This window comes from Mus caroli, unplaced genomic scaffold (genome assembly GCF_978045245.1).
Source record: "Mus caroli unplaced genomic scaffold, Mus_caroli_1 scaffold_13, whole genome shotgun sequence".
NCBI lineage: Eukaryota > Metazoa > Chordata > Mammalia > Rodentia > Muridae > Mus > Mus caroli.
The window spans coordinates 1,209,836-1,230,697 of NW_028227268.1; the positions used below are offsets into that span (position 1 = coordinate 1,209,836).

A 20,862-nucleotide genomic window follows, 5' to 3' on the forward strand; every position below is an offset into this window, starting at 1 on the left:
CCTGTCTCAAAAAAGAAACAAAGAAGAAGAAGAAGGAGAGGAAGAGGAAGAGGAAGAAGAAGAAGAAGAAGAAGAAGAAGAAGAAGAAGAAGAAGAAGAAGAAGAAGAAGAAGAAGAAATTTTTGCTCAAGGGGCAATTGTACCAGGTAGAAGTTCAGATCTATAGACAAGATCAAGAGTGCCAGAACTGCTATCCTTGGGGTTCAAGAATCACCGCACAAACCATGTGAACACTGACTTCAGTTAAACAAGAATAATTTATTGAACGCACACCCGGAAACTGGTCAGAGCAAGGACATAGCTCAGAATTATCTGAACAATGACAATGGGCATATTTTTCTGTCATCTTATAAGGAAAAAGAAACCACAGTGAGTTCACACACAGGTGCAGGAAGTTCTTACTCAAGATATTTTAGTCGTAGCAATTCCTATTGACCTTTGATTTGATGGGTCTTACACAAAGCTTTGTGGAATTCTTTTTTTTTTTTTTTTTTTTTTTGGTTTTTCGAGACAGGGTTTCTCTGTATAGCCCTGGCTGTCCTGGAACTCACTTTGTAGACCAGGCTGGCCTCGAACTCAGAAATCCGCCTGCCTCTGCCTCCCAAGTGATGGGATTAAAGGCGTGCGCCACCACGCCCGGCCTTAAGATTAGCAAACCACATACAGACCATTCAGAACAAAGCAGGGTATGTGGTCAGCATGTTCTCAGTCTACGCCAAGTCACTTCTCTGTGTCAATGACTGAGAGGCATGTTACAGCAACAATATGAAATAGCTGGCAGACATGGGACAGACTGGCTACAGCTGCCCTGGGGTATCAGACCATAACACTGTAAGTGGGTAAGTGTAAGGGGCATACTTTTGGTTTTTTTGTTTTTGTTTTTGTTTTTGTTTTGTTTTTTTGGCTTTTTTGAGACAGGGTTTCTCTGTGTACCCCAGACTGTCCTGGAACTCACTCTGTAAACCAGGCCGTCGTCCGTGAACTCAGAGATCCGCCTGCCAGGGATCTGGAGGGCAGGGATTCAAGGTATGCACCATCATGTCATGTCCGGCCGTGGGTCATGTCCGCCTGTGGGTGTGCAGTTTCTTCTTTCATTTTTTTTAAAAATAATTATATATATATGGTGGGGTTTTTTTGTTTGTTTGTTTGGTTGGTTTTTGGTTTTTCGATACAGGGTTTCTCTGTATAGCCCTGGCTGTCCTGGAACTCACTCTGTAGACCAGGCTGGCCTCGAACTCAGAGATCTGCCTGCCTCTGCCTCCCAAGTGCTGGGATTAAAGGCATGTGCCACCATGTCTGGCTTGTATATGGTGTTTTATCGGTATGTATGTCTGCACACAAGAAGAGGGCATTGGGAGACTGTCTCAAAACCACCCCCTCCCTCCTCCCCCCAAAAAAGAAGAGGGCATTGGAAACCATAAGACTATAGTTACAGACAAAAAGCTGCCTTGTGGGTGTTGGGAACTGACCTCAGGACCGCTCGCTGGGAGAGCAGCTAGTACTCTCTTAATCTCAGAGCCATCTCTCCTGCCCCTCTTATTTATTTTTTATTTTATTTTTCGAGATAAGGTTTCTTTGTGTAGCCCTGGCTATCCTGAATTAGCTCTGATCTAAATCAGGCTGGCCTCCAACTCACAGAGCTGCTCCTGCCTCTGCCTCCTGAGTGCTGGGATCAAAGGTGTGGTGTCACCACCCAGCTTCCTGTCATTTCCTTACAAGGCAGAAAATTAAAGTATCATAAATGGCTTGAGTAATGCATATATATTACATTATATCATTATACTGTTATACATATATCATTATAAAGTATGTATCAGCAATTGTACCAAGGCTGGAGAGCAGGACTCAGTGGTTTGTGGAGTTGGAAGTCTGACCACAGAGGGAAAGGCTGAAAGCATGTGAGTTGCACGATACAAACTCTGGATTCTGAAAACTCGAGGTGCGTGGAAGCAGTGTAGAAGGATTAAAGAGCAGTCAAACAACTCAGACATGGCGGTTCAGGCCTTGAATTCTGTGTTGGGAGGCAGAGTCTGGTAGATCTATCTCTGTGAAATACAGCACTACTATTAAAACAATAATAGTTTACGGCCATAGTATGGTTTCCTGTTTAAAATACCCTGACAAAAAGAACTTAGGAAAGAACGCTTTTTTATTTTTGTTTTTGAGAGCTGGGGAGAGCTGGGGAGAGCTGGGGAGAGCTGGGGAGAGCTGGGGAGAGCTGGGGAGAGCTGGGGAGAGCTGGGGAGGGTTTCTCTGTATAGTCCTGGCTGTCCTGGAACTCACTCTGTAGACCGGGCTGGCCTCGAAATCAGAAATCTGGGGCCAGGGCTGGAGAGATGGCTCAGTGGGTAAGAGCACCCGACTGCTCTTCCGAAGGTCCAGAGTTCAAATCCCAGCAACCACATGGTGGCTCACAACCATCCGTAACGAGATCTGGCTACCTCTTCTGGAGTGTCTGAAGATAGCTATAGTGAACTTACATATAATAAATAAATCTTTAAAAAAAAAAAAAAGTTAAAAAAAAAAAAAAAAAAAAAAGAAATCTGGGGCCAGTCCTCTGTTTCCCAAGTGCTGGGATTAAAGGCATGTGCCACCACTGCCGGGCCACATATTTCTTTATGCGTGTTCCTTCCCTCTAGCAAGCGACTCATTACTCGACAAAGGCCTGGCCTGTTGTAGCCTTTCCTATCCAGGATCTGAAGTAATAAATCTTTATCTCGTTTTCTATTGTGGTGGTGTACTAAATTTACGTCTTGTGTCTGCAGAACCAAGGGCTGCTCCTGGATTGCGGAGGTGGGTTGAGGGATAGAGGTGGGAGGAAAGGCCTCCGAGTGCCAATTGTCTGGAAGGGACAGCGTGGCCCCAGGCATGCGCAGTCTGTACTTGCTCAACTCCCGTTTCCACAAGGCCGGTCCCTTCAGCGCTGAGCTGCAGTTTCCGAGGACTTTATTTTTTGCTGCACCGCAGATCGTGCGGAGCGCCTGGCAGTGCGCTTCCGGCTCCGGCACTTCCGGCGGCGGTGCGCTGAGTCTGAGCCACAGAGCCTGGCGGCTATCGCCGCCTTCGTGCGGGTCCTGCTGGCGGCGCCGCGGGTCAGGCAGAGGCTACGGGGCCTTGTGTGCCCCTTTCTTTGGAGTGTGCCCGCAGCCACAGGCCTTCATCGAGCCCCGACCAGCTCCGACGGTGCGGGAAGTAGTCCTAGTTCAAGCCCCGTGGACGTTGTCCGGTGCGGTCTCGGGCCCCAGCCAGCCCAGGGGTTAGGTAGGGGCAGCGCAGGGGTCTCTGGGCCGGACCAGGAAAGGAGCCGTCGAGGCTGACGTGCTCACTGCTCTCCCAACCCAAGATCCGAGGCGGCATCAGGTCTCGTGCAGCTGGGTGGTCTCAGCTGAGCAGGTTCCACAGACCTGTTCATCCTCCACACCCGCTGCACCAGGCTGGCGTTTAATCCAGTAGTAAATGAGGGGAGAAGGTCCAGAGAGGGTGAGTGGTATGTCAGGGTCACTGCCAGAAAGGTGGAGGGAGGGCAGCTCGACCCTGTGCCTACGGATACCGCTCCTGTTTTCACCGTGTGCTTGGGAGAGCGGAGCGGTCAGCCCCTTGAGTTGAACTTTGTACCCTCCCGGGGTATGATGGTATACCATGGCTGAAATGAGCACTGTTCCTCTTCTGCCCTTAGTGTGGAGAGGATGCCCAAACTGCAGGGTTTTGAGTTTTGGAGCCGCACCCTGGGGGGTGCCCGACATGTGGTGGCACCCATGGTGGACCAGAGTGAGCTAGCTTGGAGACTTCTGAGCCGCCGCCATGGAGCCCAGCTATGCTACACCCCTATGCTACATGCCCAGGTCTTCGTTAGAGATGCTAACTACCGCAAAGAGAACTTGTACTGTGATGTGTGCCCCGAGGACAGGCCTCTCATTGTGCAGGTGAGCAGAGGGACTGGGTAGCACCTGAGCTCCAAACCCTGTATATAAGGACAGCATTCCCAAGCTGTCCCTGTCATATACATATAACCCAGGAGAAGGGTTGGGGTCCCTGAAGTCCTGCATGACATTTGCTGCTGAGTGGGTATCCCCAGAACTGGGAACTAGCCAAAGTCCCGGTGAAGGGGCAGCTTGGTGGACGTGAGGAGTGTAGCACCAGTGTCACCTTGATCCTTCGTCTCTGTCTCAGTACCCTCCTGTCGAGAACCAATAGTTCTTTACAAGTCTGTGCCAGTGGCTTCTGTTACATGTCATATACAGCTCATATTCCTAGTGGTTATCATATTGTCAATGTCGGTGGAAAGACCATAGCTCATTGAGTCACCATGGGATTCCTTACAGGGCTGGGTGGCCTAGGCAGGGAGAGTCCTAGGCCTGGGCTGACCGAGGGTGGCATTCGTGTTTTCTTCAGTTCTGTGCCAATGACCCAGAGGTGTTTGTCCAGGCGGCTCTCCTAGCACAAGATTACTGTGACGCCATTGACCTGAACTTGGGCTGCCCACAGATGATAGCCAAGAGAGGTGAGGTCATTGCTCCAGTCCTGTGTTGACACCTGTCCAGGCCAATGCTAGGCCCACTAGGCCTCCAAATAAGGGGTCCAGGCCTGTTCCGGTGGAGCCTGGGTATTGGTGCACATAGGGAAAGTTAATCCCTGCCTCTGACTGTGGTGGCACCTGTAGCCAGCAAGCAGCCCTTTTTCTGAACATCCTGGCGAGTCCTCAGGTGTTTGACTGGGGACCAGACTCTGCTGGCCACATAGGTATCCTTCTGATAAATGTGTCCAGCTGGTGTGGGTCCCTGGCTCTGTGATCCCACAACTCAGGCCACTGGGTCCCCAAGTACCCATTATGATCTTAGGCTGTGTGGCCCACTTTGGAGTTTTGACAGCAGGCAGAGCTCCAGAGTCAGGGCTAAGAAGCTGGTTGGCTTCCCTTTTCCTCTGCTCTCCCCAGAGCCTCTGCTGACCTTGGGGAGGCCATGTAGAAGCTGGTGCTCATACACGCGGCCTAGCTGTGGAGTCCCCTGTGTTCTGAGGAGCTGGCCTAGTAGGGGGTTGATAGCAGTGTGGGTGCAATGGGGGCCACTCTCATCCTCTGCAGGTCACTATGGTGCTTTTCTGCAGGAGGAGTGGGACCTTCTTCAAAGAATGAGTGAGTTGGCTGTATACCACTGTGTCAGTGAGTGAGTCGCCCCAGAGACAGTCTGACAGGGCTCATAGCACAGCTGCTTGGTTGGGGCTCGAGGACACCGGTGATCCCCCTGGGGGCTCTTGGCCACAGTACTTTCCTTGCTGGAAGGAGGTGACTATAGAGTCCCCTGGTGTATACCAACTATCCCCTTAGGATCAGACATGAAGTGCTAGGATAGTGTCCTTACTCCTGTTAGCTCCCAGTGCCCCATGGGGACATATTGGGGTTTGGCCACCTTGGAGTGACACTGGTTCCCTCAGAGGCTGTCTTTTTTTCTCAGTTCTGTTGGCTCATGAGCGACTCTCTGTTCCTGTCACGTGCAAAATTCGTGTCTTCCCAGAAATTGACAAGACAGTGAGGTACGCCCAGATGCTGGAGAAGGCTGGCTGTCAGGTGAGGCCATGGCTCCCAGGGCGGTTGTTGGGGTCTAGCAGGCAGCCTGGCCTCACGTTTGAGTATGGTCTAGCTCTCCATGACAATCTTCCAACACCAGGAGGTGGCTCTTGCTTCTGCAGCTCTTGAGTGGGGGCTGCAGCCAGCAGGCAGTGGGCTCCTCCTAGCCCCACTTCTTTAAGACCTGGTACCCTGGCCTCAGACCTCTAAAAACTGCATTCCAGCTCCAGGGTGTTGTCTGCGTGGAGAGTAACAGTGGGTTCACTGCCACATCTCAGGGCTCTGTAGACATCAGCCAGGGCTGCCTTTAGGTGAGCTCAGTATCCAGCCTCTCTGGAAGCCTGGGCATAAGCCATGGGGGTCTCAGACCTGGTCCTCTTCCATCCTGCATGTTGAGCCTGGCCAAGTATACTCTGAGACATGTGGTTTCTGGAAACAGCAGGAGCCACCCTTACTCAGCACCCTGCATCCTGAGTTTTCAGATTTTTCCTGTACTCAGGGTTCTGCCTCTTGACTTATGTTTTCTGATTGCAGCCTGGGGCTCTTCCAAAGGGGCAGGGCTCTCAAGACCCTGGGACCAGGGACAGAACCATGCCAGATGGCCTTGGTTCCTCCCAGCATGGAAAGCTGAGAAACCTGAGCAGGTCCCTTGTAATTGGTGTGAGACCTTTGCGTAGAGCAGGGTTGAACCAAGTGTTGGTCTGTCCTAGCTGCTGACTGTGCATGGGCGCACCAAGGAGCAGAAGGGGCCCATGGCAGGAACAGCCTCCTGGGAACACATCAAGGCTGTTCGGTGAGCAGATACTGTGGGTCGGGTGACTTTGTGGAAGCAGCATAAGCCTAGTTCCACACCTTGGGGTGGGTGTTCAGCATTACCTGATGCCTATAACTATCTGGGAGGGAAGGCAATAATGCCATAGAAGCCAAGGTGTCTCAACAAGATAGAACTTGGTGGCTGGTTTCTGCCCCTCCTGGCTTAGCACTGCCCTGGCATGGTATAGGGTCAGGCTTCTCTTCCCCCCACAGGAAGGCTGTGGGAATCCCTGTGTTTGCCAATGGGAACATCCGATGCCTGCAGGATGTGGAGCGGTGCATCCAGGACACCGGCGTGCAGGGAGTCATGAGTGCAGGTGAGCCTTGTTCCTTGCCTCAGCCTTGGTCTGTCCTTGTAGGTCTGCTTAAGATAGTGTTCACTGTCATGTCTTTCCAAGGAGCCCAAACCAAGCTCTCGGACCATTTTTCAGACTTGCTGACCCTATAGCTAGCCAGTGACCTGAGAGGCCAGGAGTGGGTCCCAAGCTTTGCCTTGCCTTCTTCCCAGAGGGGAACCTGCACAACCCTGCCCTCTTTGAGGGCCGGAGTCCTGCTGTGTGGGAGCTGGCCGAGGAGTACCTGGACATTGTGCGGCAGCACCCTTGTCCACTGTCGTATGTCCGGGCCCACCTCTTCAAACTGTGGCACCACACGTGAGTTGCTCTTTGGGCAGGGGTTGAGAGTGGGTCTCTCTAGGCAATGTCAGAACCCTGCCTGGAGTGTTCTGTGGTCTTCCCAAAACAACGTGGCCACCAAGTCTGCTGAAGGGCTGGTGGCTTGGCAGTAAGGGCAGGAGCCTCGGTGGGAAGAGATAATTAGCCTTGTGCCTAGGACTTGGCCCAGGTGGTGACTGGGAGTGACAGGCATCTGCCTCAGGCTACAGGTACATCAGCAACTTCGAGAAGAGCTGGCCAAAGTGAAGACCCTGGAGGGCGTGGCTGCTGTGAGCCAGGCGCTAAAGCTTCGGTGTCAGGCAGGTGCAGGGCTGGTGCATGGGAACCCAGCAAGTTCTGTAGTGGGCCAGCAGTTTAGGTCTTTGACAGGCCTTGGGCTTTTACAGGAGGACATGTCCAGGCAGCAAGAAGGAGTGAGGCCAGCTGACAACTTACCTGCTTTCCATTGGATCTGCCAGCCGTACATCCGGCCAGGGTGAGCCGAGCCAGCCAACAGTGGGAGTATATGCACAGGTGCCCTTTGCCACTGCTCTAGTTGCTAAGGCAAGTCCCTGTTCTGGGGGAAGGAAGGAAAAGGAGAGAGTCTGTGTGTCTAGGGTACTCACTCGAGGTCGGTAGTCCTATGTGGCTTTGTCCTTAGGGTTAACAGGTAGACCCTGGGGCTGGAATCTCTAAAGTGGGCAGGCTATCATCTGTGATGTCAGTCGAAGACCCTGGGCCCCTGAACCTTACATGTCATTCCAGGAAGGTTTAGTTTCTGTTAGCCGTTGTATTGTGTGAACTGTACCTATGTCCTATGTTCTTGGACAAGCCCTGTTTGCCTGGGATGAGTGGGAGACCCATGCAGGCCTGGCATCTCTCTGCTCTGGAGCTCTCCTGAGAGCTGCCCATTTAGCACTGGTGAGTGGGTCTGTGGTGCTGCTCACTGTCCTTCCCCTTCAGACCTAGGGAAGGGAGCAAGGAGAATAGTGGTGGTCGAAGCAAGCGGGCTCTGGAGGAAGAAGAAGGCAGCATGGAGGGCTTGTCCAAGAATAAGCTGAAGAAACAACTGAGGAACCCTCACAAAACCTTTGACCCTTCCCTGAAACGTGAGTGCTATTCCTGTTGAAGCCAGGTTTATTGGGCAGCTGCCTAGAAACCTCTTCATTCTCTTCATGTTTACTAGGGATAGGAGCCCAGGCCTGTCAAGTGTACTGTCTCTGGAGACATGCCTGGGGACAATTCTCCCAGCCATCCTGTGCCCAGACCAGACTTTATGACACTAAGAACCTGGGAAGGGTCTTTGAATCTCATCTATAGTGTATGGCTATAAACCTCTTAGTGTATCAGACAAGGCCATTGTACAAGCCTCTCAGCCAGGTGCTGTTCAAGTGACCACAGTTTGCCTGTATGACAAAGACTTTGAGTCATTAGGGCTGTCTTCGGCCTGCTGAGACCTGGATGCACCTTACCCTTGCATGGGGCTCAGTCTTCAAGCAGTAACTGGCAGCTTCTGGGAAACATGCTAGGATGCTATGTATTTGGATAGTGGTTGGTGGGTCAGGATTCTGACCCAGATTGATGGGGTTGGAGGTACTAGTCTCTCATAGACACTCAGGACTTTTCAGTATGGTTTCTGGGTGTGCAGCTTGAGGTCTCAGTCCAGGATATTGTCCTCTATGTCCTAGCCATTTTGGCAATCTGGGCTCACACATTCAGCTACTTCCTAGAGGTTCAGAAGTTTGGTGGCAGCTCCCTGGGAGTTTAATCTGAGCTTTGCAAGGCTGAGACAGCAGGAAGGACCATATCACAGTCCTGCACAGACTGCTTATGAAGGAAACGCTATAGCATTTTCTCCTGCAGCAGTTCTGTACCCCAGGGAGTGGGCATTAGGACATGAGTTCTCATTTTGCCCCTCTTTTGTTTCCTGACATAGGTCTCAGTCTGTAATCCAGGCTGCCTCGGATCTCACTGTGTAGTTTGCTCTGACTTCAGACTCAGCAGTAGTCTGGACTACTAGGACCAGAGGCTTAAGCCACTGTACTTGGAAGCCCCATTTTTCAGTGAGAGAGAGTAACAGACCTAGGGCTCTGGATGCTAAGGGTCGAGTGGGCAGCCCACCTGCTTTCCAGTGAGGCCACTCGGTCTGCTGCCAGCCATCTCTTGTCATAACTAGCTACATCCTCTGTCCTTACTCTGTTTCCTGGCCTGAGTGGCCACAGCAAGCTTTGTAGAGGTGTAGAGATTGAGAGTGCTTCTGCTGGTTGCTCTTCCAGAGGTCCTGAGTTCAATTCCCAGCATCCATGACTAATGAGATGTGGTGCCCTCTTCTGGTATTCAGACACACATGCAGACAGAACACTGTATATATAATCAATCTTTGTAGAGGTGGGGGCAGCTGCTCGTTCTGCCCTCCTCATTCATTTCATTCAACCTGCCCTATTTTTTTTCCCAGCCAAATATGCCAAGTGTGACCAGTGTGGAAATCCAAAGGTGAGCTGGCCCTTGTGTTGTCCTGTGGGCAGGGCAGTCCTGGTGGGTGTGGTGTTCCCTGTGCTGCTGGAGTCTGGTACTACTTACCTCAGCTCATTAGCTTTGCTATACACAGGGCAATAGGTGTGTGTTTAATCTGTGTCGTGGCTGCTGCAAGAAGCGAGCTTTCAGAGAGACAGCAGATTGCCCAGGTGAGCAGATGCCCACTGTAACCAACCCTTTCACCCACCACCATCAGTGGAAGCCTTGGCTTCCTGACCCCCATTCTCCTCTCGCCCTCTCTGTCAGGTCATGGATTGCTTTTTAAGACCAAATTAGAGAAGTCTTTGGCCTGGAAAGGGACCCAGCCTGGACTGCAGGAAGCCCAGCAGGTGAGGCCTGTGACACCAAGTGGTTTCTCTGAAGTCGTGGGTAGTGCCCTAGCCTGAAAGAGCCATCCCCACCCCAGGACAGCCACTGAAGCCTGGACACTTAAGGAAATGCCTTTACTCAGGGAATCTCCTCTTTGACACAGAAGAACCTGTTGATGTCTGCAGGTGGGGTCTGGCAATGTTGCACCAAGGGCAGCTTGGTTGGACTTGCCCCATTCCCACACTTGTGTTTCCAGCACTGAACAATAAACCATTTCAGAGAAGCATTTGCAGAGATCTCTAGTGATGCCTATGGCTGTTGCTCCTAGGCTGTTCTGCTGGCTCTATGAGTGGTCAGAGTATCCAGGGAACACAAGCAGAAAGGAAAGGAGCCTTGGGGCAATGATCAACCTGTACTTTAATGGACTACGACACTGCTGCAGTCGGAACTACATGGACAGGAAGGGTCTGAGGTACCCTTACCTGGGAATTGCACATGGTCTGTTTCACTGGGGCAGAAACCTAGAGTCAGGCCCAAGTGGCCATATGGGCAGGCTGCCTACCACTGCAGAGGGTACCTCAGCGTGGAAGGCCAACGAACAGGCACCCCAGTGGCCAGACTGCTCTAATGAACCACACACAGTCTGGGGTCTCATCTTGAGGAAAGCAGGCAGGAGGCCCAGGTGCTGCTTCCACAGGCAGAGTAGGTGTGCAGACTATGGTCTGATGGTCACGGGAATGCCTTTCACATGTTGGTACTCATGCGTGACTGGCTGTTGGCTGGAGTCAGCTCCCCTTGGCTCCCTTCTCTAGGAGGAGACTGCAGTGGACAGGGAGGGTTCAGTGGAGGCTGTGTGAGTGCCGCCCATTCCCTCGCACCCCAGGCTCTTCACCTTGACATGGATCTGGTTGCGGAGCACAGCTGCTCTCAGAATCATGGCTTTGGCACGTCGTTGGAATTCCTTGCCCATCAGCAGGGACTTCTCAAAGGTGGTGCTACGCTGATCCACATCTCGAGCATACAGTATCTGGACAAGAGGAGGAGGCTCAGAACAGCCCAAGGGGCCTCCACACCACACACTCGGCAGTCCCAACCCCGTGGACCCACCTTGCTGTGTGAGTCGATGCGGGCATTAATAAGGCCCTCCAGAATGAGCTGTGTCAGCTCATCCTCCAGAGCTGCAACTGTTGTGTTGAAGGCTGCAGCCATCTTGTGCATATCAGCTGACACATAGGGGCTGAAGTACTACAGGACAGAAGCCACAAGCTGTCCACTGCTCCTCAGGTCTGCATTCCACACAGCCCTAACCATCCAAGCCCCCTTGTCCCAACACCCACGCTTACTTGGATAAGAGCCCGGTTACGAATCTGGGTGTACAGTGTCCTGACATGAGGGGCCAGGTACATGTCCAAGAGCAGGTTGTCCTGCAGAGGAGAGCTGGTCAGGGACCCCCAAGGTGTGCACACCTAGCTCAGTTCCAGTGTGCCTTATCCTTGTGCCTTACCTTCATCTCATCCAGCATCTTCAAGCATGAGGCATACTTGGATTCATAGAATTTGAAGATGATGTCTCTGACCTGTGGCTCCAGCTCCAGGAACAGCTTGAAGGAGCTGAGGATACCACAGTGCTCAACTAAGAAGGGACGGAAGGGCCTGGCTGGACAAGAGAAGGTGGGAGCCCACTACCCAACTTACCTGCTGGAGATGACATTTCGTTGCAGCTCCTGCCGGTCAAAGGTGGCTAAGGCACACAGGCCACCATAGACAGCCACATTGCTGGGGGACAGCAGCTGGGAGGCAGAAGGGGAGGTGGGTCCTGAAACCTGGGGTCCTGGGCCATTGACGGGCACACAGACCAAGGAGGAAGCCCAAAGTTGGGGCCTGCCCTACCCTTCCCACCACCCATAAAGACGATGCTTAGACCCTCATTGACGAGAGGTTAAAGCCCAATCAATCCACGATCGCGTGTTCACTTCCCCTTATGGACTTGGACAACCTGAACAGTACCTGCCCCTCCTCACCTCTGGGAAGTCACAGTGATCAAAGGAAGCCAGAAGGAAGCACTTGGCAGCTTGCTTATACTTCCGTGCGGCCAGCTCAGCCAAGCCTACAGGCAGGGAGGAAACTGGTGAAGCTAGGAGTCTGGAGAAGGTGTGGGAGCCCCAGGACACCATGGCCATCAGTGGGTTGCCCCTGGGCTCCTACCCCAGTATGCCCCAGTTTACGGACAGAAATCTAACTGAAAACATTCCAAGTTAGGCCTGCAGGGAATCCTCAAAATGTATACACACACTCACACACCCAGGCTCAGGGAAACCAGCTCACCTACTTCCCCAGACCCCACTAGCTTCTCTATGAACTTGAGCAAGTGCCACACAGGGAGAAGAAGTGGGAGTGGTGGCTGGAAGCCTCACCTGCAGCACACTTGAGCTTGGTGAGGATGGCTTGCGTCTGGCTGTCCCGCTCTCCCCGCTGCTGCAGGAGAAGGCAGCAGATGTGAGCCCCCCACCCTGCGCTCCTTATTCAAGGAGCTCTGTTCCCTGTCCCCACCTTACCCTGAGTGCAAACTCAAAGGAGGCGAGGAAGGAGTAAAGGGGCTAGCTGGGGTATCTGTGAGGTGGACCTTACCTCAGCAATCTCTGGAGTAGACTCGGCCTTGCTGACATAGCTTAACACATGAGACCAATTTTGCAAGTAGACACTGACCTGGCAGATAAGTAGGTAAGGCCAGATAAGATTGGGTTGTCCCTTCTGGGCCCTCCATGCCTACCCACCTGTCACCCAGGCCACCTTGATGACGTTGAGGCACATGTTGATGACATGCTTAGCACTGGTGCAGTAGTCTCGGGCTCGTGAGTAACATTTGAGGGCATTGCTGAGGTCCCCACAGTCCAGGTAGTGATCACCCAGGTCATCGTGGCCGCGCCTGTAGGCCTGGCAGTGAGTGAATGCTGGTCGAAGGGCCATCAGGGCCCGGTTGCCCACCTCCCCTGCCCAGAGCAGCCCAGCACCTGATGCTCTCTTTGATAGAATTGCCCTTATAGTTCTTCAAGTCCGTGTCCAGCTTCTCCAGTTTCAACAGAGCCTTCTTCCGAGTGGCCTCCACCCAGGCTGTGTCCAGGGGTGGGGGCTCCACTCCACTCTCAGGGATGGCATCAGGTGCATTCTGCAGCTCCCTGAAGGGTGAGCTAGCCATCAGACAGGCTGGTTCTCAAGAAACCTTTGCCTCTCCCTGCCCCACTGCAAGGACCCAGTCTGTACCAGGGTCATAGAGAATTGCTGATCTAAGAGACCACAGCTAGACAGGGAAGGTCAAAGGAGAATAGGTGGTTTTGACCCAGTACAGCTAGGCCTTTTTTTGTTTTTGGTAAAGAAGGTCAGCAATACCAGATTCTCAAGGATTAGGAAGCTCAACTGTCTGCACAGAGGCAAAGGAAGCCAACGGAGAGAAAATGGCCAGCTACCAGCTCTCCACCCCAAGGAGGAAGCATGTTCTGGCTCTCACCTACTGCAGGCACATCACGGGTGAAAGGCACGGAAAAGCCATGGCCAGCCCAGCTCTGCTCACCCTCCCCTGCTCCCTAAGGCTTAACCTGGTAGCCTCGGAGAGCTTCCGGTGTATCTCTTCATACATGTCCACATTGAAGGTCCTCTGCACGAAGGATAGAGCCATTTTCAAGGCCTCTACCCGCAGTGGAGGGCAACGGTCAGCAATAAACTGTAGTCGCTCAATTCGCATCAGGCCACTGTAGCTGGCCGCATACTGCTCCAGATCCTTGTGGGGAGGAGATAAGCGGGTCAGCTGGGTAAGCAAGGACCTGACAACCTGAGCCAGGATACTAAACCTTCCCGAGGGAGGCTTGAGGCCACAGTCTTGACTGCTGTCCCAGAGGCTGGGAAGAGACCACGGGGTGGATTAAGGGTCATCAGGTTCAAGCTCTGCCCCAGGAAATGGAAACATGAGCATACTCTAACAAGTGATGGATGCTGGGGTAAGAAAAGGGTAAGTGTCAGCGGCAAATACAGCTTTGCTTCACACTGACCCAGTGGGGCTGTGCCCTATGGAGACGCAGGTGCAGGGTCTTAGCACTAACTGAGAACACAACACAGGTGGGCAAATGAAAACCCAGTTTCTTGGCTTAGAGGGATGTGACTAAAGCAGCTGCTAAAAAGCATCAGCCGTCCTAGGATATACACCATAGCGGGAGTCTGACTTGGACCCCTCAACAGATCCAAGTCACCAGTAGTCCCCCGCCACGTGGGATTCATACCAGGGTGGGATTCTCCACCACATAGTTGACATCAGGTGCGTTCTGCGGATCTTCCTGCGGATCGACATCAATCTGCATGGGTTCCACGGCCCCCTGCAATACACGAAGAGCAGCTTGACACAGGGCACCAGGGACAGCAGAAGATGTCCCTGACCCCCACGGTCGCTTCTGCCCTCGATTTTCCAAGGCAGAACTGCACTGGGCCCCCACAGGTGCTGGCAGCCAAGCGCCCTCCTCAGCTCTCCCACCCAGGTCCTGCGCACAACTCTTGGAACTGACTGCGGGAACCCTCAAGCGTTCCGGGCCGCCACCCCGATCCAGCTCCTTCCAGGCCACAGAGATCCAAACAGATTGTCACCCTATCTTCATCAATCCAAAGAGCCGGAGCAGACTGGCCACGCCGCGGAAGGGGTCGGCGCATCTCGGACTCGAGGGCCCAGGGCCTCAAGCGCCGTCCGGAGAGCCGCTCCCGGGCGGGCACGCAGCCGTACCTCGGAGAGCAGCGTGCAGGCCGACAGGCTGGCGCTCAGGCTGTAGTCGCCCGCCGTGCCGGGCCGCAAGTCGGACCTGCTGTGCGCAGGGCTGCGGCTCAGATCGGAGGCCGACGACGAGGCCGAGCTGGGCGCCGGGCTGCCCCGCATGTTGGCCTGACGCGCCTCTCTGCGAGGCCGGCACCGCACGGAAAGCGTTGGCGCGCGAGGCGGGGGCGGGGCGGGGGCCGGGGCCCAGGGCGGCCCGCGAGGCAGGCGACGCTCGCGCGCCCAGGCCAGAGCCGCGGGCCCCGCCCCGCCCCGCCTGCCGCCGGCCCCGCCCACCAGGCCCGCTCCGGACCGAACGGCCACGCGGCGAGCACAGCCACCAAGCCCTACCTGCAAGTTAAACACCTGAACCGGCAGCGGCATCTTCCACCCCCGGGGCCGCGGCGACGTTCGCTTCCGGGGCGGCGCGTCCGTCAGTTCCGGGTCAGGGCTTGGGGCGGGGTGCTGTCACTCTTAAAGGGGCCGCCGCGGTCGCAGGCGGGCGCCCAGCGCCCGGGCCGGGGCGATCGCATGAGCCGTGCGCGGCGGGTGTTGTGCCGGGCCTGCCTCGCGCTGGCCGCGGTCCTGGCTGTGTTGCTGCTACTGCCGCTGCCGCTACCGCTACCGCTGCCGCTGCCTCGCGCGCCCGCACCGGACCCCGGTCGGGTCCCGACCCGGAGCCTGACCCTCGAGGTCTCCCGCCTGCAACCCGACGACGTCTTCATTGCAGTCAAGACCACTCGGAAGAACCACGGCCCGCGCCTGCGGCTGCTGCTGCGTACCTGGATCTCACGAGCCGCACGGCAGGTGCGCGTCCCGTCCCCCGCCGCACAGGGTCCTGGATTCCAGGCTGGCCTCCCTGCCCCCGGGGCTCTGCACCGACTCCCAGACCCACTCACGGCGTTTTCTCCCACAGACGTTCATTTTCACCGATGGAGACGACCCTGAGCTCCAGCTGCTAGCAGGTGAGATGCTCCCCTGGCCTGAGTTGTAGCTACCAGGGCCATTCATTCCGGCTTCCGGCACTTGCCTACTGTCACACAGCTAGTGGAGGGCAGAGCCAGGACACCCATCCATCCTTATAGTCACCAGATCCCTACCCTGCCCCCAGTTCCCGACAGGGTGCCACGCACCGCTAATGTCACCCAGATTTCCCGAGGAAGGCTCAGCAGCAATCTCCTGCCAAGTCTTGTCCTGTTCCAAGCCTGTGCTGTTCTAAGTAACTGTCATCTGCTTCAGAATGAGGGCTCTGCTCAGTGGCTAGACAGGCCTAAACCTGAGGAGGCAAGCTAGAAGTCAACCTTCACGTATGTCCCGTGCAGGCGGCCGCATGATCAACACCAACTGCTCTGCTGTGCGCACCCGCCAAGCACTGTGCTGCAAAATGTCAGTGGAATATGATAAGTTCCTAGAATCCGGACGAAAGTAAGTAACCTCACCCGTCAGAGAACCAGGACTGAACGATGTGGAGGCTCCCACCCAAACTGGGAGGGCCTCAGTGCATAGGCCTCTCCCTCCACCTTCAGATGGTTCTGCCACGTGGATGATGACAACTACGTGAACCCCAAAAGCCTGCTGCACCTGCTTTCCACCTTCTCTTCCAACCAGGACATCTACCTAGGGCGACCTAGCCTGGACCACCCCATCGAAGCCACAGAGAGGGTCCAGGGCGGTGGCACCGTGAGTGCTGGGCTAACATCCTCCTCCCTGGGGCTGACCCAAAGAGCGCTGAAGAGTGAGAAAACCCTAAGGCAGGCATGGGCCAAGTACCCTGGCTTCCATGGAACTGGCCAGTCAGGCGCAGTGATAGAGAAGGCCTTAGAGGCCACAGGTGACATGTCAGGAAACCCCTTGTGCCTTCTGAAGACTCCTATATGGTGCCTAGGATAAGGGTAACAAGATTCAGTTGGAGGGCTGAGGATGAGGAGCCCTATCCTGGTCAGCCCTGACAGCTTTTCCTTTTTCTAGTCAAACACAGTGAAATTCTGGTTTGCTACTGGTGGGGCTGGGTTCTGCCTGAGCAGGGGCCTTGCCCTCAAAATGAGCCCATGGGCCAGGTAAGTAGGAGGCTGGGAAGCCAGCTGCCTGGTTTGCGGGTGGGAAGAGGGTGGGAAGGGCTGTAAGAGGTGCTGACTAGCCTCCCCTCCAGCCTCGGCAGTTTCATGAGCACAGCAGAGCGGGTTCGGCTGCCTGATGACTGCACTGTGGGATACATTGTGGAAGGACTTCTGGGCGCCCGTCTGCTCCATAGCCCCCTGTTCCACTCGCACCTGGAAAACCTGCAGAGGCTACCGTCTGGTGCTATTTTGCAGCAGGTAGAAGATGCTCCAACCTGGTACTCCACTCCTACAAGGATGCAGCCTAGCTCCCAAGGGGTCTCCAGTTGTTCAGGGCTCAGGAGAGGGCTAGCTTCAGAATTTCCTTGTTGCTTGGGGGTGGACCCTGGGCAGAGAACCTTCAGGACCCTGTCTGTCCATGGCAAGCCTCATGGGGTTTCTTATGAAGGGCCACTGTCCTGCCCCCCTAAGCCTGAGGGGTGAGTGGAATTTCCTCTAGCAGGTGGAGGGCCCAGGAGGAAGAGCCGACCCTCACCCTCCTTGATTCTCCTCCCAGGTTACCTTGAGCTATGGGGGTCCTGAGAACCCACATAACGTGGTGAATGTAGCTGGCAGTTTCAGCATACAGCAGGACCCTACACGGTGAGTGGGCACCCTAGAGGGCTCTGGTGTCAGTCTCCTCCCCGGCAGACCTGATCTGACTCCTCCTCCTGATAGGTTTCAGTCTGTGCACTGCCTTCTCTACCCAGACACCTACTGGTGCCCTATGAAGAACAGGGTTGAGGAAGCTTTTCAGTAACTGCCGACTCCTGGTGGCTGCTCTACCTGGCTCCCTCGGGCCTTAGATTCAGGCAGTCAGCAGAAGCTGCTTGAAGGCCTCCCACGACCCCGGTCCCAGTTGGACACCAGGTACCTCGGGAAAATGAGACAACTGGGCTGTGCGTGCCAAGACTGTCCAGGAAGAAAGAAAGGAAAGATGCTGAGTGCCTGATGCCTCTAGCCCAGCCACTAGTCCTTCCCTGGACAAAGTCTACCACCCCAGCTACCCCAGACTGTGGTTCCCAGCCCAGCCACAGGTCCTTCCCTGGATAAAGTCTACCACCCCAGCTACCCGCAGACTGTGGTTCTCAGCCCAGCCACAGGTCCTTCCCTAGATAAAGTCTACCACCCCAGCTACCCCCGGATGGTGCTTCCCAGCCTCCAACTGCTGCAGCTTGTCCTCACCCGCAGAAGATGGGGCCAGGTGGGCTAGTCCTTAAGGGGTGGGCTTCAGGCCTGGCCACCGGCTCATAGAGCCACCACTAAGTAAGAATGTACAGACTGTGTGGCCAGAGGACACTTGGGACCAGCCTTGGGACTGTTTTTGCATAGGAGCTTCTGTTCTCCCGTTACCTCCATCTGAGCCCTCCCAGAGAGACTGCTGGGAGACTTCCTTCCTCTAATGCGGTGTTCAGGATGCTTCCCTCTGAGCTTCCCATTGCTAGAGCCTTCCCTCTGGGCTCCTTGGAGTGAGATGCAGGCTCATCCATCAGCTTTTACGGGGAGCCCGAGGGGAAGCTGTTGCAATGTTAAGTAAAGGCTTCCTTGTCATTCCTAGTGTGGCTCCTCTTGTCGTACATGACCCAGACCCCTGGCTTTGTAGGCATCCACACAGCAGCTCAGTCTTCAGGAAGGCCTGTTCCTGCTGCACTGCCTGCCTCCTTAGCCTTCCACACTGTGCGGCCAAGCAGGCCTAGTGTGTGTGATCTTTCTCTACACGTATGATGGAAGCACTGATACACATGTGTAAGCATGACTCCATGTGCGTGACTGTGTGTGTGTACTAAGACCGATGTGGGCACAGATGTTATGTGCATGGGCATGCGGGTTATATGAGAGAGTAGAGACATGGCAGCCGTGTACATTGGTGCGCTTGGGTACACGGGCACATGCATAACATAGTGTTAGTGCAAACATGCTGAGGAAGGGTGTATACCCTGTACTCTGGCAAGTGTGCTTGTGTAGGTGTGGAAAGGTATGTATCAGTGGCCCCAGGCTTAGAATGGTTCAACTAAGAACTTTTGTTTTTTAAAAGACAGAGTCTCACTTAGTAGCCCTAGCTGTCCTGGAGCTTGCTGTGTAGACTAGGTAAACCTTGAACTCACAGAAGTCTCCCACCTCTATCTTCCGAGGGCAGGAAAAAAAAAGTTGTGCACCACAACATCCATCAAGGACTTTTACACAGTGTAAAAATAGGGGTGAAGGCATGGCTCATTTGCCTAGAAGGCCACAAGGAAGGGTGTGTGGGAGGGGGTCGTGATGCTAATGTACATGCTTTGTATGCTATAGAAATCCTACTTTGGCCAGGTGTGGTGGGTATCATGTGCCTTTAATCCCAGCACTCCATACGCAGAGAGTGGATCTCTGTGAGTTCAAGGCCAACCTTGTCTACAAAGTGGGTCTACCCAGCACTCTGTTACATAGAGAAACCCTGTCTGGGGAAAAAAAACCCTAAAAAACCAAAATCCTACTTTGAAGCTAGGTGTGGTGGCTCCCACATGTAATCCCAAGAATGGGTAGGCTGAGGCAAAAGGGCCACAAGTTTGAGGCCAGTCTGATCTACATCACGAGTTTCAGATTAGCCAGGACTGAATAGGGACACTCCCTCAGACGATCCAGGACTGGGCCACCATACAACTCTTTCTAGATACAGAGTAGTTGACATTCTTAACAAATGAGGTCTTGAGGGTGGAACTGCTGGGTCCAGAACAAACTGTGTTGCTGAGCTCGGGTGTCGCATGAGCTAGTTATGTTTTTTTCGTTTTGGGGGGGTTTTGTTTGTTTGTTTGTTTGTTTTTTCGAGACAGGATTTCTCTGTGTAGCCCTGGCTGTCCTGGAACTCACTCTGTAGACCAGGCTGGACTTGAACTCAGAGATCCTCCTGCCTCTGCCTCCCGAGTGCTGGGATTAAAGGGGTGCCCTATCACTCCCGGTGTGAGCTAGTTATGTTAAACACACTTCCATTTATAATGTTTTCATTGGGTTGGGCTCATGGCTTCCCCGTGTCACTGGAAGAGCTTGTGTGTAAAGGGCAGAAGGCACCAGAAGGGATACATACCCAGAGTCCTTGATAGTGGTGAAAACCAGGCTGGGCATTGTATTGCACACGTAAGTCCCAGCATTCAGTAGGCAGCGACAGAGGCAGAGAGATCTCTGTAAGGTGCACATGAACACATACACACACACACACACACACAAGGGAGAGAAATTCCAATATGGGTCAGATCTTACAGTTCTTGGAGTCCTTAGGACTGGAATTTCAGGGAGAGGCTTTGGCTCTGTACAGTTGGGTTCTGGGTAGAAGGGTGAGGACCGAGGCTGGGAAGCAGGGATTCAGTTGAACTGGATGACCTTTAAGTAAGGAGCATGGAGTTATTGAAAGCTGCTGCAGAGATGGCTCAGTGGTTAAGAGCACTGACTGCTCTTCCAGAGGTCCTGAGTTCAATTCCCAGCAACCACATGGTACCTCACAACCATCTGTAATGGGATCTGATGCCCTCTCTGGCCTGCAGGCATACATGCAGGCAGAATGCTGTATACATAATAAATAAATATAGAAAAAAGAAAAAAAGGGAAAAATTTGAAGAAGAAGGAAGAAGGAGGAGAAGAAGAAGAGCTGGGCGGTGGTGGCACTCGCCTTTAATCCCAGCACTTGGGAGGCAGAGGCAGGCGGATTTCCGAGTTCGAGGCCAGCCTGGTCTACAAAGTGAGTTCCAGGACAACCAGGGCTATACAGAGAAACCCTGTCTTGAAAAAAAAGAAGGAGAAGGAGAAGAAGAGGAAAGCAAACTGCTGCAGAACTCCTATAGTAACATTAAGATACTGTGAGGAGTGCTGTCATCTGTATCAGTCAGTTCGCTTGCTTGTGACCTCAATGTGGAGATGCAGCAAGTTTCAACTCCATCCAGTACTGGAATTTGGAGGCCTCCCCTTTTCCCCTAGCAATCAGGTTTCCTCCTTTGCTTGCACTGTATTCACTCATGGGCTCCACCAGCAAACAGTCTTTCCAAGGATGAAAGTCTGTCCACACCACCTTCAGTGGTGATAGAACTGCTCAGAACAGACAAGGTCTTGACTGCCAGAGTTGATGCAGCTTGCTGTGGGA

At 53.9% G+C, this 20,862-nt stretch overlaps 3 protein-coding genes across 10 annotated transcripts; 2 read left to right on the forward strand and 1 right to left on the reverse strand.

Annotated features, from left to right (window-relative positions):
• Positions 1-3,012: 3,012 nt before the first annotated feature.
• Dus1l (dihydrouridine synthase 1 like) lies at positions 3,013-10,159 on the forward strand. Of its 3 annotated transcripts, XM_021175509.3 has the most exons (15): positions 3,013-3,183; positions 3,677-3,923; positions 4,393-4,501; positions 5,081-5,131; positions 5,451-5,563; positions 6,274-6,356; positions 6,590-6,693; positions 6,885-7,029; positions 7,253-7,349; positions 7,437-7,525; positions 7,993-8,138; positions 9,485-9,522; positions 9,638-9,713; positions 9,811-9,893; positions 9,971-10,159. In XM_021175509.3, the coding sequence occupies exons 2-15, from the start codon at positions 3,687-3,689 to the stop codon at positions 9,980-9,982; spliced, it is 1,383 nt and encodes a 460-aa protein (XP_021031168.1). In that variant the 5' UTR covers positions 3,013-3,183; positions 3,677-3,686; the 3' UTR covers positions 9,983-10,159. The 3 variants fall into 3 exon arrangements, with proteins under 3 accessions (XP_021031168.1, XP_021031166.1, XP_021031167.1); XM_021175507.3 differs by having other exon boundaries at positions 9,811-10,159; XM_021175508.3 differs by lacking the exon at positions 3,013-3,183 and adding an exon at positions 3,199-3,480 and having other exon boundaries at positions 9,811-10,159.
• Positions 10,160-10,272: 113 nt separating this feature from the next.
• Gps1 (G protein pathway suppressor 1) lies at positions 10,273-15,083 on the reverse strand. Of its 5 annotated transcripts, none has more exons than XM_021175506.3 (14): positions 15,013-15,083; positions 14,144-14,236; positions 13,466-13,647; positions 12,884-13,048; positions 12,663-12,798; positions 12,501-12,578; positions 12,287-12,344; positions 11,894-11,979; positions 11,568-11,662; positions 11,378-11,483; positions 11,217-11,297; positions 10,981-11,118; positions 10,766-10,900; positions 10,273-10,692 (listed from the first exon to the last, which is right to left on the reverse strand). In XM_021175506.3, exons 1-14 carry the CDS (start codon positions 15,043-15,045, stop codon positions 10,618-10,620), a joined length of 1,461 nt encoding a protein of 486 aa, XP_021031165.1. In that variant the 5' UTR covers positions 15,046-15,083; the 3' UTR covers positions 10,273-10,617. The 5 variants fall into 5 exon arrangements, with proteins under 5 accessions (XP_021031165.1, XP_021031164.1, XP_021031162.1 ...); XM_021175505.3 differs by having other exon boundaries at positions 12,287-12,347; XM_021175503.3 differs by lacking the exon at positions 15,013-15,083 and adding an exon at positions 14,635-14,880.
• Rfng (RFNG O-fucosylpeptide 3-beta-N-acetylglucosaminyltransferase) lies at positions 15,083-18,319 on the forward strand. Of its 2 annotated transcripts, none has more exons than XM_021176669.3 (8): positions 15,083-15,468; positions 15,578-15,626; positions 15,984-16,086; positions 16,188-16,341; positions 16,630-16,718; positions 16,811-16,976; positions 17,275-17,360; positions 17,436-18,319. In XM_021176669.3, the coding sequence occupies exons 1-8, from the start codon at positions 15,193-15,195 to the stop codon at positions 17,515-17,517; spliced, it is 1,005 nt and encodes a 334-aa protein (XP_021032328.1). In that variant the 5' UTR covers positions 15,083-15,192; the 3' UTR covers positions 17,518-18,319. The 2 variants fall into 2 exon arrangements, with proteins under 2 accessions (XP_021032328.1, XP_021032329.1); XM_021176670.3 differs by having other exon boundaries at positions 17,468-18,319.
• Positions 18,320-20,862: the final 2,543 nt, after the last annotated feature.

What these genes read in the sequence shown, in the direction of transcription:
- Dus1l (XM_021175507.3), top strand. Translation starts at nt 3,687, where the DNA reads ATGCCCAAACTGCAGGGTTTTGAGTTTTGGAGCCGCACCCTGGGGGGT. An exon ending in GGACCTTCTTCAAAGAATGA is followed by an intron (nt 5,132 to 5,450) that starts GTGAGTTGGCTG and finishes TTTTTTTCTCAG; the next exon opens with TTCTGTTGGCTCATGAGCGA. An exon ending in AGAGACAGCAGATTGCCCAG is followed by an intron (nt 9,714 to 9,810) that starts GTGAGCAGATGC and finishes CCTCTCTGTCAG; the next exon opens with GTCATGGATTGCTTTTTAAG.
- Gps1 (XM_021175502.3), bottom strand. Translation starts at nt 14,784, where the DNA reads ATGCGGGGCAGCCCGGCGCCCAGCTCGGCCTCGTCGTCGGCCTCCGAT. An exon ending in CCTGCACGCTGCTCTCCGAG is followed by an intron (nt 14,237 to 14,634) that starts GTACGGCTGCGT and finishes CGTGTATTGCAG; the next exon opens with GGGGCCGTGGAACCCATGCA. An exon ending in AAGCTCTCCGAGGCTACCAG is followed by an intron (nt 13,049 to 13,465) that starts GTTAAGCCTTAG and finishes CTCACCCTTCAG; the next exon opens with GGAGCTGCAGAATGCACCTG.
- Rfng (XM_021176669.3), top strand. Translation starts at nt 15,193, where the DNA reads ATGAGCCGTGCGCGGCGGGTGTTGTGCCGGGCCTGCCTCGCGCTGGCC. An exon ending in TTCCTAGAATCCGGACGAAA is followed by an intron (nt 16,087 to 16,187) that starts GTAAGTAACCTC and finishes CTCCACCTTCAG; the next exon opens with ATGGTTCTGCCACGTGGATG. An exon ending in AAAATGAGCCCATGGGCCAG is followed by an intron (nt 16,719 to 16,810) that starts GTAAGTAGGAGG and finishes CCTCCCCTCCAG; the next exon opens with CCTCGGCAGTTTCATGAGCA.